Source organism: Anastrepha ludens, chromosome 3 (assembly GCF_028408465.1).
Source record: "Anastrepha ludens isolate Willacy chromosome 3, idAnaLude1.1, whole genome shotgun sequence".
Lineage (NCBI taxonomy): Eukaryota > Metazoa > Arthropoda > Insecta > Diptera > Tephritidae > Anastrepha > Anastrepha ludens.
In genome coordinates, this window is record NC_071499.1 from 8,446,527 (window position 1) to 8,460,523 (window position 13,997).

Here is a 13,997-nt window from a genome sequence, read left to right on the forward strand (position 1 = left end):
TCCAATATTCTTGTATAAACTCAAAAGCAGCAAAAAATTGTATTTGCTCTCTCAAAACATCAAAATTTGTAAGAGTCAACATATTCAAAAGCTAAATCTTTAAATGTAAGAGTGGCCTTTTAGCCTTTTTTAAATTATACAAGTTTTTTAACGTAAAATTTTAGTAAACTTAGAATAAAAACCACATCAAAACGCACCCCAAAAAGAGAACGAGTTCAGCCAAATACCTAATAGAAGTGTTTATTTTTAATTAAAAAAGCAACAAACGGCAAACTTAAAAACTTTCGCGTTTTGGGTAAAAAAAGCGCTAATTTTTAGGGCGAAGACCAGGGGGTAGGCAACACTCCACACCGAACTCTCTGGTGGGCAGAAACTTATCTCTATCATTCTTCGTTCAGTCCAGTTCACACGACATCGAAGCGGCATGAGTGAAAATTGTGTTGGTTTCTTTTGTATATCGCCGACGCAATCTCAGTTTTTTCATAAACAAACCTATATCATAACGGTTACGTCAGCCAGTCAGCGCATTCTCTGCGAAGAGCCAGTTAACGGTCTGATTTGACTGTCGGCCAATTGCGGTGCGTAACGGATTCAGCCTGACGGGCCTATCAGTTCAATGTAAGTCCAATGCGTATCTTGCCGATCATTTTAGCGTTTTTCTTAAAACTACGTTTATCAAGTGTGCCGAACTCAAATAATTCGATTGAGTTCATAAAATAAAAAAAATTTAAGCGCCCCTTGTTTGTAAACATTTGTTTTACTTTGAAAGAATTATTTTGTACCGCATGCAAGTAAAATCCTCTCTATTCGAACAAAAATGACGCTTGTTTCTCTTCCATTCTCTTAACTCTTTTATCATTGAATGGGACACATTCCTGAAGTCGTTTTTTGTAGTGTTTGCGAAAAAGTTTCTGATTTGCGGACTTCCTGAATATTACGGTCTAAGGGGCGCTGAACGAATGGATTGAAATTTGCACTTTCTTTAGTGTTTCAGTTAGCACGAGAAGATAACAAGGCTGCCGCACTTTGTTGATCTCCGCCAAGGGCCGTAGAGAGCATATCCGAGCCCCAGGCGAAAATTGCAAATACGGGCCCTTTCCAATTATGTCTAATTCATATAAATACGTATAATCTCGAGTCCGGGCCCGGGGGAAAAAGTACCCGATCCCCCCCCCCCTCTCGTCGGGCCTGTCTCCGCCAAAATGATTTAGGTATATCTGGAAGTACTAGAAAATACCGTCTGTTGAAAATATTTAATATTTGTAATACGAATTAATGTGATAAAAAAGTTAAAAAGATCATTCTTAAATTATTTACTTATATTTACTTACATTTCTTCTAAACATATTTTACATCAGTTTGACCTTCAGTATAACACCTGTATGCAATATATTTATTTCAAAGCCTTTTCCGATTTCCCCAACATTGTCGAAATCTATTTCCTAAACAATCTTCAAAATGTCTGGCGATACGGTTTTGATCTCCTCAATTATGTAGGCAGTGGGCCTTCAGTTTCACGCCGGCTATGAATGGCAGAGGATTTTCATGAGAACCTTTTTCACGTCGGAAATACACTTGGGAATTTACTATTTACCGAGAGGCGGCAACTATTAGAAAATTTATTTTTCTATACTTTGATATTTCTATATATGCCTAGGCGCTCGTTGGGTAAAAAAGTGGCAGGATATCTCGCTAATGTTAAAAATGAAGCCTTTTCTGAGTCTCTGTCTGTGTTCATACCTTCGTTTTTAGACATTCTTAAGAATGAAAAACTTTCGACTTTTCTGGGCTCTGCTATTAAATCAGAATCACACGATTTGTAGGCTAACTTAGCGCCTAGAGACATTAAATATATCAGTGACGATTTTTCTGCCAACGCTATTAGCTTAAATTTTTGTGTAAGGAGAAGTATTCTTAACCTAAATTCGAGACCTTTGAAGAATGTATTTCTACCACCGGTACACTTTTTAACTTGGCAAATAGGCAACTGCCCAATTTATAAAAATTTTCGTTTAGGGTACTTTGGTCATCTTTGGCATCTTGTATTATAAATATTTTAAATGGCTGCAATTTTAGAGCTTATAAATATTTACCCTGCTGTCTCAAATATAGGGAAATAATTTTAAATTAATTTACATAAGTACTCTTTTGAGTTTAAATAATAATATTTTGTACGTACTGAAGTTTTAGTTATTTTTGCACTTTATAATAAAACTCTTGAGCCAGAATCCTTTGAATTAAAAATAAAGAAAAATATGGCATCATATAATTATTTTAAATTATTCCGACTGCCAACACATTAATGTGCATTCTACTACTTATAAAAATTTTATATATTTGATTATCTTTTTAAAATAAAGCACATGAGAACTAATTTCATAGTTCATGTCTAGTTTACTGTAGGCTACGAACCCGGACTCACGGAATGAGAGACACGTTGAACGCTCACTTTTTATATAAATTTAGGTTAGGTTAGGTTAGGTCGACAAGTAGTGTCGAAGACAAGACACACGGTGTGATTTTCACCTGTCACTGTGATTTTCATCCCCTAACTAAGTTGCCTAAACCACTTACATCTTTTTAACAAGATGGAGGGCCTATGAGTGAGACATTTTGCGAATTTCCCAGGCCTTCGAAGAAATAATCGCCAAGATATTTGGCACGGCTCCTTTAAAGTGTATAAAGTGTAGAACATTCACAGAGGAGGTGTTGAACCGACTCAATTTCTTTTTAATTTTCACAGCTCCTGCAGAAGTCATTGTGAGGTACACCCATTCTACTGACTAGGGTGGCGATAGCGCACCGACAAGCAAGTTAAAATGGGTCTGATGGTCGTATTGTACGCCAAGTAGTTTATATACGGTTTCAGAACCAAATTTTTGCCAAATGTCCTCTTACAGATAAAAAAGGCTTTGGAAGTTTTCTTTATCCTTTCCTTGGTGTTACTTTTTCAACTAAGCTTTGAGTCCAGAATTATGCCAAGATAATTGGCTTCGTTCGATGGGGTTAGTTTTACTCTGTAACGGTAACTGAAAACTCAGTATCTTATATCTTCTAGTGAACAGAACCAAGTCGGCCTTCTATCTGGGTTTACCGTTAGACCGTTTGCGGTCACCCACTTAGAGAGTTCCTTAACACTGATTACATGAGCCCGCTGATAGTCGAGAGAAGCTTCTCTGTCATCAGTTGCTTTTGTTAAAAAGGAATGCATTTAAGATTAGGATTCACAATAACGGCGAGATTACCATAATAATAAGCTTGTACCTATGCTTGTCAATGCTGAGTTTATCGATTTCACATCAGCATTGTTGAACGCTTCTTCGATATTCAAAAAAGCCACCATGGAGAATTTCTTATTTTTAAGAGATTTCTTTATTATTCCAACAACTTCGTGCAGTGATGTTTCTACAGACTTGCCCCTCTTGGTAAGCATGTTGGGCATTGCTGAAGTTCTCGGTATAAAGGGGTCCCGGTCTAGAGCTCGAAAATTTAGGGTATTTTCAGGAATTTTTCTTACAATAAAAAAAATGAAAAACGATAAAATTAAATTAAATTCTTCTGTATACAAAAATTAATTTTTAATTAATTACGCTCAAGTGCACCCTCCCGACGGTGTTGCCCATTTTGGCTTTCGTCCCCTTAGTATAACAATAGCCTATGTGCTCATAGGCTATTATTTTTTTATTGAATTTTTGGATTCTCCATCGTCGATTTTATATGTGGTCAACATTTTGTCAAATTCTAGTTCCACAAAGTGGGTCAAAACGTCAGTCAAAAAATAATAAATATTTACAGACATAACGAGATTTGAGTGAGAGCTACTTTCGACAAAAAGTTTGAAATTCATTTTTTCAAAACATCAAAAAATGTATAGGCTATTTTAATACTAAGGGGACGATTTATCTGAAACACAAAACCAAAAAATGTTTTAATCAGTATGACTGTAGCTATGTCCCGCTACTAGAATAAAAAAATTTACAAAGTGGCGCGGTTTTGAATTTGACACTCTAAAAATCGGGTATTTTTCAGTTTTTTAATCGAAAAACTACGAAATACGGGCGGTAGCCATTGATCGATTCGGTTGAATAGATTTTTTTTTTGTCAACACCAGGCCGAGTAGTTTTGTGATAATTGAGTTTAAAGCTTTGAGCGTAGATATTTTCCATTCACGCCACCGCGAGACGAATCTGACTCTACCTGATAAAACGGCTGTAGATTCGAAAATACTGGGAATATCCTTCCAAGAATTTGACAGTATATCTTTAAAGGCCTATACTTTCGAAGTATCAAAAAATACAATATAAAAAATCGATTTTTTGAAAAGTTTAGACCACCGGGACCCCTGAAGAGTGCTATAAATGTAGAAATTTAAAATCTTGCCTTACTTTTTGGGTCTGCATTGCCTACATTTTTCTTACTTTGTAAACAATACAATACAAAAAAATGGCAAAAAAATGCTAATTCCTTTAATCGTCTAAACCATATAAGAAAAGCATAAAGATTTCCATGAGGCAATGATTTGCGGTCGCCATAGCCGAACGGTTTGGTGCGTAACTACCAATCGGAGGACGTAGATTCAAATTTCAGTGCATGAAACACATGAGGAAAAAAGTTTTTTCTAAAAGCGGTAGCCCCTCGGCAGGCAATGGCAAGCCTCCGAGTGTATTCCCGCCATGAAAAGCTCCTCATAAAAAATATCTGTCGTTCGTAGTCGGCTTAAAACTGTAGGTCCCTCCATTTGTCGGACAACATTAAGACGCAAGCCGCAAATTGGAGGAGAAGCTCGGCCAAACTCCTAACAGAAGTGTTCGCGGCAATTTATTTTTGTAATGACTTCACAGGGAATCACATATTAACGAAAATTTGTTCCTACAGATTCTCTCGCCTCATTCATATTACTTTAACTCATCAAACCCCGTTTTTCCGTATCAATTAAAAGCAATTCGCATTACCATTTGGTTATGCCGTTCCAGGTATATCTCGTAAATAACCGCTCAGCAGCTACGAAGACTTTGAACATTTAACGCACCATTTCTCCCGTTGCAGCGAAGGGTTAATATGGCATTTGTTTTGCCCTCAACCTGTTGCAGTGGACGCTACGCTCCAAGTAACAGTAGCCTAGCAACGGGCGCTTCAATGTGTCGTAAACAAATATTTTAGAGCCACAACAAACCGTTGTTAAGTGGGAAGTTAAAGGTTTATAAAATTTTGGCAGCAAGAAAAAATTGCATCTCCTCAAGAATAAACTTAACAAGAGCACAAATAAAGCGAGAATGTCATTCAAGGAAGTGCGCGGTAGGTATTGTAATAGAAAATATATGAATAATACTTTTATGAAAAAAGCTTCGCGACCTTATTACTTTTGCAGACCTTGCTGAGCACCTCAAGCTACTCGGCTACCCGCATGTGTTCCCTTTGCAAGCACTGGCCAACAATTTCGGCAGTCTCGCCTCTTTTCATGTCGTCGCTGAGCTGCTGCAATGGCTGGCCGGTCTACTTGAGCCAGGCGCTGTGCTGGGCGGCAGCGTGGAAACCGAGAATGATCGCGTGCTGCTCATCCGTTCTGCCACCGAATTTTTCGTCACCAAATCGGCCATCAAACTGAATCCGCGCAAATTGTATGCCTCCTCCGCCGTTACCGCCGCAGAGCTGCAGAAGATCACGCGCATGTTAATAGCACCGCAGCAGTCGGGCGAAGACAAGGACGATGAGGAGAATTACCGCAGTCTCAATCAGGTGGATATCGGTGATAAAATGGATGATTTGCGACGCGCGCGTGAGCTCTCGGCAGATTTAACACAACGTGGCGCTGCGCTGCATGAGCTACTCGCTAAGGAAATGTTACACAGGGAAGCGCGTCTCGCGCAAGCCAATCGTCCCATGGAGCTATCGTCAGCAGAGCGCACGTTGAAGAATGCAATAGCGGCCGCTCAACTGAAATTGCAATCGAGTCGTGCACAGCTGGAGAATGCTCGCGTAGAAATGAATGCCCTCACTTCGAAATTGCAACGTAAACGCGCCGAGCTGGAGCGTACTAAGCAGCGGCTGGAAGCATTACAGAAAATACGGCCGGCACACATGCAAGAGTTCGAGGATTGCGAAAAGGAGCTGCAGGAGTTGTTTCAAAGGTACTTCTTGCGCCTGCACGTACGCGATGCGTTGCGCGCGCAATACGAGGCGCGCACCAAGCGTAGCACACCGGTCGCCTCACCGATGTTGCAGAAGGCGCAAGAGTCGTCGATGCCCTTCATACCCGAAGGACTGATTGAGGATGATGATGATAATAATGGCGAGGCGGAGCTGGATGGCAGCGGCGTGTTGCGACATGGCAATTTCGGATTGGATGCCGAGATACCAGACATCCGGGATGAGGATATGATGCTGCGCAATAGGAGATCATATAGTGGTTTGTTGGATGAAGCGGCACGAAAGATGAACAAGCGGCCCGGCACTGCGACTTCACGTAATGGACGCCCCATTACGGGGCGTAATCGGCGGCCTCAAGCAGAGCGCGCAGCAGCCGATGACGGAGGTGATGGCGGCGCAATGAGCAGTATGCTGAGTAATCGCGCTACGTTGGGCGGCGTGGGCGACGAAGATGACAGCTCGTTTGGCAGCTCCGATAGTGACTTGGGAATGGGTGGGATGCTTAGCATGGGACGCGGGCCGGCACCAAGTGGCTTATTGAGCAATTTAGACTCCGAATTGGGAGACTTTGTCGATGATGATTGTAAGTGTGTTTTGATAAATAACTTGGACTTATTTGTGCTGATGTTAATTGCTTGAAATTCCAGTTGACCTCAATTCAATGGACGATATAAGCATTTCGAAGATAACTGGAGAGTTGCCGTTGCGTCCGAAGACCGCAAGTAAGCCGGATCATCACAGCGATGAAGACTTCTAACACGTTCCTCATGTAATTCAAAGCAATACAGTTTGTGAAAACCACCAAACGCCGTGGATTCGTAAGCCAGCATAGATTTGTTAGTGATCCTATCATTCCCGGATGGGTAAAAAACCTAGTTTGGGACCACTTATGACCTTTTTTTTAACATACATATATTTTTATATCAATATTTCAAACCTATAATTAGTGTACAACATACAAAAGTTGCTATTTGCAGAAAGCATCATTACATCCTCGAATAAACTAAAGAATAAGTTTATATTATAGAGTTATTTACAATAGCAAACACGGAGTAAGGCATACGAATATTACAACATTACAATAGTACAGTTAGATATGTAAATTATACATAATATTTCGTTAGATGGTTCCCCGGATCGGATGCAACCCCCTAGAATGACTCGACTCAACTCAAAATCACTGGACTACATCACCACATCGCGGCAAACGATTTTCGTCTTGGACGACGAGCGTGAACGCTGCTTGCCATATGTCTCACTAGCCGCCGTCGACGAAGATGAATAGTCTACGTGACTACCCGGCTGGCTATTTGTTTGCTCCTGACGCGCCAAGAAATTATCTGCTATATCGCGATCGAGCCCCGTATACTGGAAAGCTTCATTGTCGATCATATCCGTCTCAGATTTGCGTCGCTGGCGACGATTGGCGTTCATTTTGCCTGTGCGTATCGGTGGTGGTCCGGGACGGCGGCGACGATGTGGTGGTCCAGCAGATTTGCTGCTCTTGTGTGTGCGATAGGTGCCACTGGGCACACTGCCTGTCGGGGCATAAATCACTGAGCCAGGACGCATGTACGGTGGTAGAGTGTAGGTCATGCCAGGACGATATGGCATGCCGGGAACGACCATGGGACCAGGTACAGACGGCACAGGTGGCGGAGGTGTGTTCAGCATCTGTGGAAAAAGTGTCAAATATAAGTTGTAAGTGTGAAAATAATTTGAGAAATGAAGTGAATGTCCGCATTGTAACGACGCCTAAGGCGATTGCATACTTTTGTACGATTGATGCCCTGCAGGAAAATTCTGAGACAGAGAATGGGATTTCTGAAAGCAAGTGATACTAGTTTCTGAATAATTGAAAATAACTCAGTATAATTGATTGCATTCTATAAAATGTTGCAAAAGTTTGACTTGTAACAGGTTTATTCTGTCACACTGTTAACACCGCCAACGGCTGTCAATATTTACCCACACTAACTAATGACGCCTCTGTATTAAGTTCAGTTTGTCAGTAAAAGCAGATACTTTATATTTGTGAGCGCGTATCCGAGAACCACAAACGTCTTGGGCCGAATAAGGACGCCAGAAAGGATGAAAGCTTTTACCGTCTTCACCACCTCGCAAAGGCTGGAACTCATTTATTCCTAAGTGCTACGAAAATTGGTATTAACTTCATTTCTACCGAAAATATAAATACTAGAATATTTTCCATGCAAAGAGGTTTGACGGATATTTTCTTTTGGTTCCAAGAAGGAAATAGATTCTGGAGCCGAATGGTACTTCAACAATATAGTACAGTGAGGGGCAAACTCCATTCCCTATTTTTTTTTTTTCATATTATGTGAAAAATATACAACAGATTTAAGTTTAATCGGTTTTGTTAACTAATGTTAATTGATAGAATTCGATTACACTATGTGTGAAATATGATGTCACGCAAATGTTTGCCTTTTTCTTTAACGCAAAGTTGAGCTCGTTTTTTTGCATTTTCCATGACTTTTTTTAATGTATCTGGTCCTATGGCTGCAATTTCTTGTCGAATATTTTCTTTTAAAACTGTAAGTGTCTTCGGCTGGTTAGTGTAAACCTTTCCCTTCAAATATCCCCACAGAAAAAAGTCGGGAGCAATTAAGTCAGGTGAACGCGGCGGCCAGTCAAAATCACCTTTTTTTGACACTAATCGGCTTGGAAACATTTCGTTTCAGTTTCTGCCAAATTTCCCATTGTTTTGCCGTATTGCAATCGTCTAGGGTAGTCTTGTGGATTCAATTGTTGCACAGTTTGAATCTTGTACGGAAACAACTTCAAATCGATCCGTAAAATACGTCGCATTGACCTTTTACTGATGCCCAAAGCCTGAGCACCGCGTTCAGTCGAAAGATTTCGATTTTCCCGTGCAATGGTGATATTGATGTTTGATCTAGCTCTGCGGTGTATAATTGGACGTGGCACATTACTGAGAATACCAGTAGGTGCTTTTTTCCGAGGAAATTTTGCACGAAACGCGCGTTGAGTCAGAATAATTGAGTTTTGATTCTTAATGTAAAGTTCGACGATTTCAGAACGTTCGACAGGTGTATACTGCGACATGGCTAGAATTCTACTGACGTCTACTTTTTAAAATGTCATACTTTAAGCCGCATTTACGTCTACGTCAAAAATTATGGCCAGTTTACATTAGGGAATCGAGTTTGCCCCATCATTACGCTATGATATAAATAGCAACTGTTTTCCAAACGGAAATGGATAATTGAGAGTAAATGAAGCGGGAAACATATGGGAGTCTTTAGTGTCAGTCAGGTTGCGCTCAGGGCTCTGGAGAATGCAAAGCTAACCTCAAAGATTGTTCTTGGTTTGACTTTTCAAATTTTTTTTTCATTTCATAATATTTTCCGTGGAGTATTTCAAACAGTCAAAATAAATTCAGTGGCATCTCTTAGTCTAGTTTAACCCTTTTGCATCACCACTCGAAATGCGCGATGTACTCAAAAATCCGGCCCTTAGATGGTCGCTGATAAACTGATAACAAATATTACAATATAATGTGTGGAATAGTCGGTTCTAAGTAATGAATAGAAGCCGTTATTAGCAGATTATTCCGCTCTTGGTGATAAAAGAGAGTTTTTGTTTGCGGACTTTTTCGTCGGATGATGCAAAAAGGTGAAGGCCACAGTAGTCATAGCTTTAAACTTATTGTGTTTTATAGTTAACTGTAAATATGATATAATTATCAATAAAAAAATTTAAGGAGAGTCACCTCTTGGTCTTTAGATTAAGTGCGGAGATTTGTCAATATTCAAAGAGAGATAATTTGATACATATCAGGAGTGGATTTTATCAGGTTGGGGAGGAGGAATAGCATTAGAGTCCTTCAATTTTTGATCTCTTTATAAATATATGTATATCTTAAGTCCATTTGTCCAATGAAGAGGGAGGGACAAATGCCGACTTCGAACGGCAACTGGTTTTTTATGAGGAGCTTCTTCATGGCAGAAATACACTCGGAGGTTTGCCTTTGCCTGCCTAGGGGCGACCGCTATTAGAAAAAAAATGTTTCTATTATTTGATGTCCATGCACAAAGATTCGAACGTATGCACCAGCCCATTCGGCTACGGCGACCGAATAACAGTCTTTTTATAACTCCCTCACTGATTTTCGACTCAACTTTTAAATTTGTCAAATATACACTCTCACCAATCAATTTAAAATTTAAAATAGCAAAGTTTAATGCTGAAATTTTACAACTTTAATTTTCAACAGCCTAATACATTTTATTAATTAATTTCATTAATTATTGGTAAAACCGGGTATTAGGACCAGCTTTTCAGTGTTCATTTAAAATTCTGTGAATTTGTAGACAGAGCTTACGCCTGCAAAGTTGGTCACTTAAACTTAGTTTAGCTTAAAGCCACAGAGAAACTACAATAGTTAGCACCCAAAAACTGGTCGCAATTCTCCCCTTGAAAAACTACGCCGCTCATACGAAACAGTAATTCTGTAAAATTCACAAATCCGAGTATACCGAATACATCAATACTACTAAACCCGTTCAAAACCAGTTGACTTTCACACAGGGTACTTCAAATGTCACCATGCCAAGAATAATAGAATTCTGTACCTACAGCGTGTCAGTGTCACTATATGAACATGCATACATACTTTGCCAAGGAACAATGACTTTTGGTAGGAATGCCCCATTGAGCTTCAGGCAATTAAATGAAGATGCAATACGAAAATCGTGCATAAATTGTCAAGTAAAATGAAAATAAGGTGAAAGGAAACATCTTCCGGAGTGACGAAATCTGCCGGAAAGGAAAATATATTGCCTCATTAGAGAGGAAGAAAGGGCTGGCGCATTTATCGCTTTAAATGTCAGAATAGAAATGTCTCTCTACCTTGCAAATTTATGTAAAATAAACATTTTATACGGTAAAAATGGATTTGAATGGTCCTAAGGAGAAATAACATATACTAATTGAACTTAGCTGTTCTTTCTTTTTGCATTCATTTGTTGCTATTTTTACTGAGTTAAAATGTTGCCATTATTTATTCTTCAAATGTGCCTTGTGGGCAATGAATGAAATTCAAATCATACGAATATAATTTTTTTTCGAATAAAGAGACGGTTTAAAGGTTTAATAATTTCCAATCATATTAAGAGAAATCAAATAATCTCTAAATTCAATAAATGTAACTGTCAAAATTGCCTAGAGAAGCACAGATTAGAGCGAAGATATTTAAATACCTCCCCTATATTTTTGCATTTAAAAGATGTTTCTGTGTTGGTGAGTTTTTGAAGGCATGATTCTTTGGTTAGAGCGACTAACACTGGTACGTATTTAGGGTGGCGGCTAATTGAACTATTAGTCAAACTCAAGATCTGTATTCAAGTCTTAAAGATTTTTAATGGTATGGCCAATACCACACCGTTAGCCGGCTATCAGTGAATAAGTGACATAAGGCCTCTTCTGTTCGTCATTTCCCAGCTCGCTATCTCTGTCGAAGTCAAGGAAGCAATGCCAACCTGCATTGGTCAGCGCCTTTACTAGTGTGTTTTCCAATAAGAGGTATTATTCCCTTAAAAGATCAATGGTTTCGTTGCTTGTGTGGCACGTAGCGCCGTCTTGTTGAAAATAAACGTTGTGCAGATCAATTCGAAAAAGTAAGGTTCAATGACTCCGCCGGACCATAAAACGCACCAAACAGTCACACGATAAGGATAGAGAGGCTTTTCAACAATAACTCTCCTGTATTTTCTGAGCCCCAGATCCGACGATTTTGCTTGTTGCTGAAGCCAACGAGGTGGAAATGGGCCTCATGGAATTCCGAATCATGTTCATGCATTTCAACGACCCAATCAGCAAAGCCACGACGTTGTTGATGATCGAACGGCTTGAGTTCTTGTGTTAACTGGTCTTTTTAAGCCTTAAGACTCAAATCTTTAAGCAAAATACGGTGTAATGACGTCTGTGGAATGCCTAATTCTAAAGAACGACGACGAATGGACAAACCTGGGTTTTCTTCAACAATTTCGGCTACAACAGCAATATTTTCGATTTTCGACTGTTCTTAAGCTACGTGCACGGGTTTTATTCTTCACAACTTGTCCCAACAGTTCGAATTTGTTCACCAATTTCTGTATTGCCATCCGACAAGGTGCTTACCGATGACCCGAAAATCTTCGAGTTTTACGAACCGTCTCTGCCAAATTTTCACCATTTGTATAGTGAGTTTTAATCATTTCAATGCGTTGTTTAAGCCTGTGTCGTTCCATTTTTATTAATGGCGTAGTTTCTACTTGTCAAATATCAAAAAATGACAGCTTCAAAAGTGGCATCTACTGAAATAGCGGGCTGTTCAAAATAACACCTGTTATTGGTAAACCCTTTATTTGAAAAAGGCTTGGAAGCTTAAACTACAAAATTGAGAGAAAACATAGCTCACTAAATGAAAAAAAGTTAATAAAAGATGAAATTTTTTTTTTTCTTTCTGCTGGTTTGTAAAAATTTACAAAACCAGTTGTTGAGCTGATGTCATTTAAGTAGTTTGGTTCAAAATTTTGGATTACAAATAAGCTTTCCTTTCCATTTTAAACATGTTTTCTTATTAAGCTAACCTAACTTTTATTTTTTTTTCACAATTTTGACAGTTTTCTCTCTATGGTCACCTAAAACTGTATCACGACAAAATTTCGTCGCTCTCAAATTTCTTCCTTCACATGTATTATTTTTTTCCTAATAAGGGCTACTAAATGAGTTATCTGCCATAAAGAAGAGCGCTCAAAATATACATATCCACTTAAAAAACTAGAACTGTGATTTTTCTAATTCTTTTTTTTTCTTTTTCTGTAATAAGTACTCAATCTTCTCTATACTAGTAAACCTACATTTGTGCTGCCAGCGGGGATCAACATAATCGGCCGACTACCTCCAGTTTGTGCCAAATTGCGAGAGCTGCCCATCTGCGCTGTGTACATCCATAAAGCGGCCAATTTTTCCGCATTTTCCTGTTATTTGTAAGTAACAGCAGTTTGATATTCGGTTAAAAAATAGGGTATAATATTTTAAATTTTTAGTTTACCTTCTCACTGCCAGTCAAGGACATAGCCTTAATATATTGATCAACTTTCTCCTGATCCAATACAACTCCGGCAGCTTTTGAATTAATGATGACGTCGCGCAGCTCAGCAGTTTCATTTCTGGAAAATAAATTTATGTCAATTAAATTAATTTGAATCTGAGACAAATAGGATCATAAATATAAGTCTTTTTTTCGAAATATTTGGCACCAGCGACATCTAGTGGGATAAAAAATTAACTAAAATGTGTTTTGAAATGTCTTCGACTTGTCATAAAGTGGTTTTAGTTGAGATTATGTTAATCGGAATATATCAGAACTTAACTGAATACGCAATAAAGTAAAAAAAAAAAACAGCAAAATGCAATATATTCTAAAATTTATTCGGGCCTCCAAAAGTAAGTTTGTTTTGCTTTATCTGAGGCGAGTGTATCGAATATTAAATGCTGATTCAAAGCACAGAGTAGCAAGTCCCCGGTAAATGGTAACAATTTTCCAATGGTTTCCTTTTTTTATAATTATCGAAAAATCCGAGCACACCAGACCGAGACGAAGTGTATTATTTATAGGCTTTCTTTTTTTCAATTTTTATTAAAATGGCGGGATGAAAATCCACAAAACGCCACCGTATTCCACCATTTGTGAGTCAAATTGTATTTTGAAGTAATAATAACCGTTATTACAAGGCGAACCGATTAAAGGTGATATCAATAAATCAGCTGATTTGCTTTTTTTTTGTTTTTTGAAGTGAAAATTCTCACGCGTCGATGGA

The 13,997-nt window shown here is 38.8% G+C and overlaps 3 protein-coding genes across 4 annotated transcripts in view; 1 reads left to right on the forward strand and 2 right to left on the reverse strand.

The window, feature by feature from the left end:
• Positions 1 to 4,985: 4,985 nt before the first annotated feature.
• LOC128856982 (clusterin-associated protein 1 homolog) lies at positions 4,986 to 7,090 on the forward strand. The gene is made up of 3 exons (XM_054092464.1): positions 4,986 to 5,295; positions 5,369 to 6,730; positions 6,795 to 7,090. Exons 1-3 carry the CDS (start codon positions 5,274 to 5,276, stop codon positions 6,902 to 6,904), a joined length of 1,494 nt encoding a protein of 497 aa, XP_053948439.1. The 5' UTR covers positions 4,986 to 5,273; the 3' UTR covers positions 6,905 to 7,090.
• LOC128856984 (uncharacterized) lies at positions 7,065 to 9,256 on the reverse strand. Of its 2 annotated transcripts, none has more exons than XM_054092467.1 (2): positions 8,984 to 9,256; positions 7,065 to 7,821 (listed from the first exon to the last, which is right to left on the reverse strand). In XM_054092467.1, the coding sequence occupies exon 2, from the start codon at positions 7,819 to 7,821 to the stop codon at positions 7,333 to 7,335; it is 489 nt and encodes a 162-aa protein (XP_053948442.1). In that variant the 5' UTR covers positions 8,984 to 9,256; the 3' UTR covers positions 7,065 to 7,332. The 2 variants fall into 2 exon arrangements, with proteins under 2 accessions (XP_053948442.1, XP_053948443.1); XM_054092468.1 differs by lacking the exon at positions 8,984 to 9,256 and adding an exon at positions 8,812 to 8,977.
• A 3,808-nt stretch (positions 9,257 to 13,064) lies between these two features.
• Positions 13,065 to 13,997, reverse strand: part of LOC128856979 (ribosomal protein S6 kinase 2 beta) — a 30,247-nt gene continuing 29,314 nt past the window's right edge. Inside the window, exons 2-3 of the mRNA XM_054092460.1 lie at positions 13,229 to 13,346; positions 13,065 to 13,154 (exon numbers count right to left, since the gene is read on the reverse strand). Of these exons, the coding sequence (XP_053948435.1) occupies positions 13,243 to 13,346 (104 nt within the window). The 3' untranslated portion in view covers positions 13,065 to 13,154; positions 13,229 to 13,242. The remainder of the gene's footprint in view (positions 13,155 to 13,228; positions 13,347 to 13,997) is intronic.

Excerpts from the sequence above, each read along its gene's own strand:
- LOC128856982 (XM_054092464.1), top strand. The coding sequence starts at position 5,274 with ATGTCATTCAAGGAAGTGCGCG. Across the intron at positions 5,296-5,368 it reads GTCATTCAAGGAAGTGCGCG|ACCTTGCTGAGCACCTCAAG; the intron begins GTAGGTATTGTA and ends TTACTTTTGCAG. Across the intron at positions 6,731-6,794 it reads AGACTTTGTCGATGATGATT|TTGACCTCAATTCAATGGAC; the intron begins GTAAGTGTGTTT and ends TTGAAATTCCAG.
- LOC128856984 (XM_054092467.1), bottom strand. The coding sequence starts at position 7,821 with ATGCTGAACACACCTCCGCCACCTGTGCCGTCTGTACCTGGTCCCATG.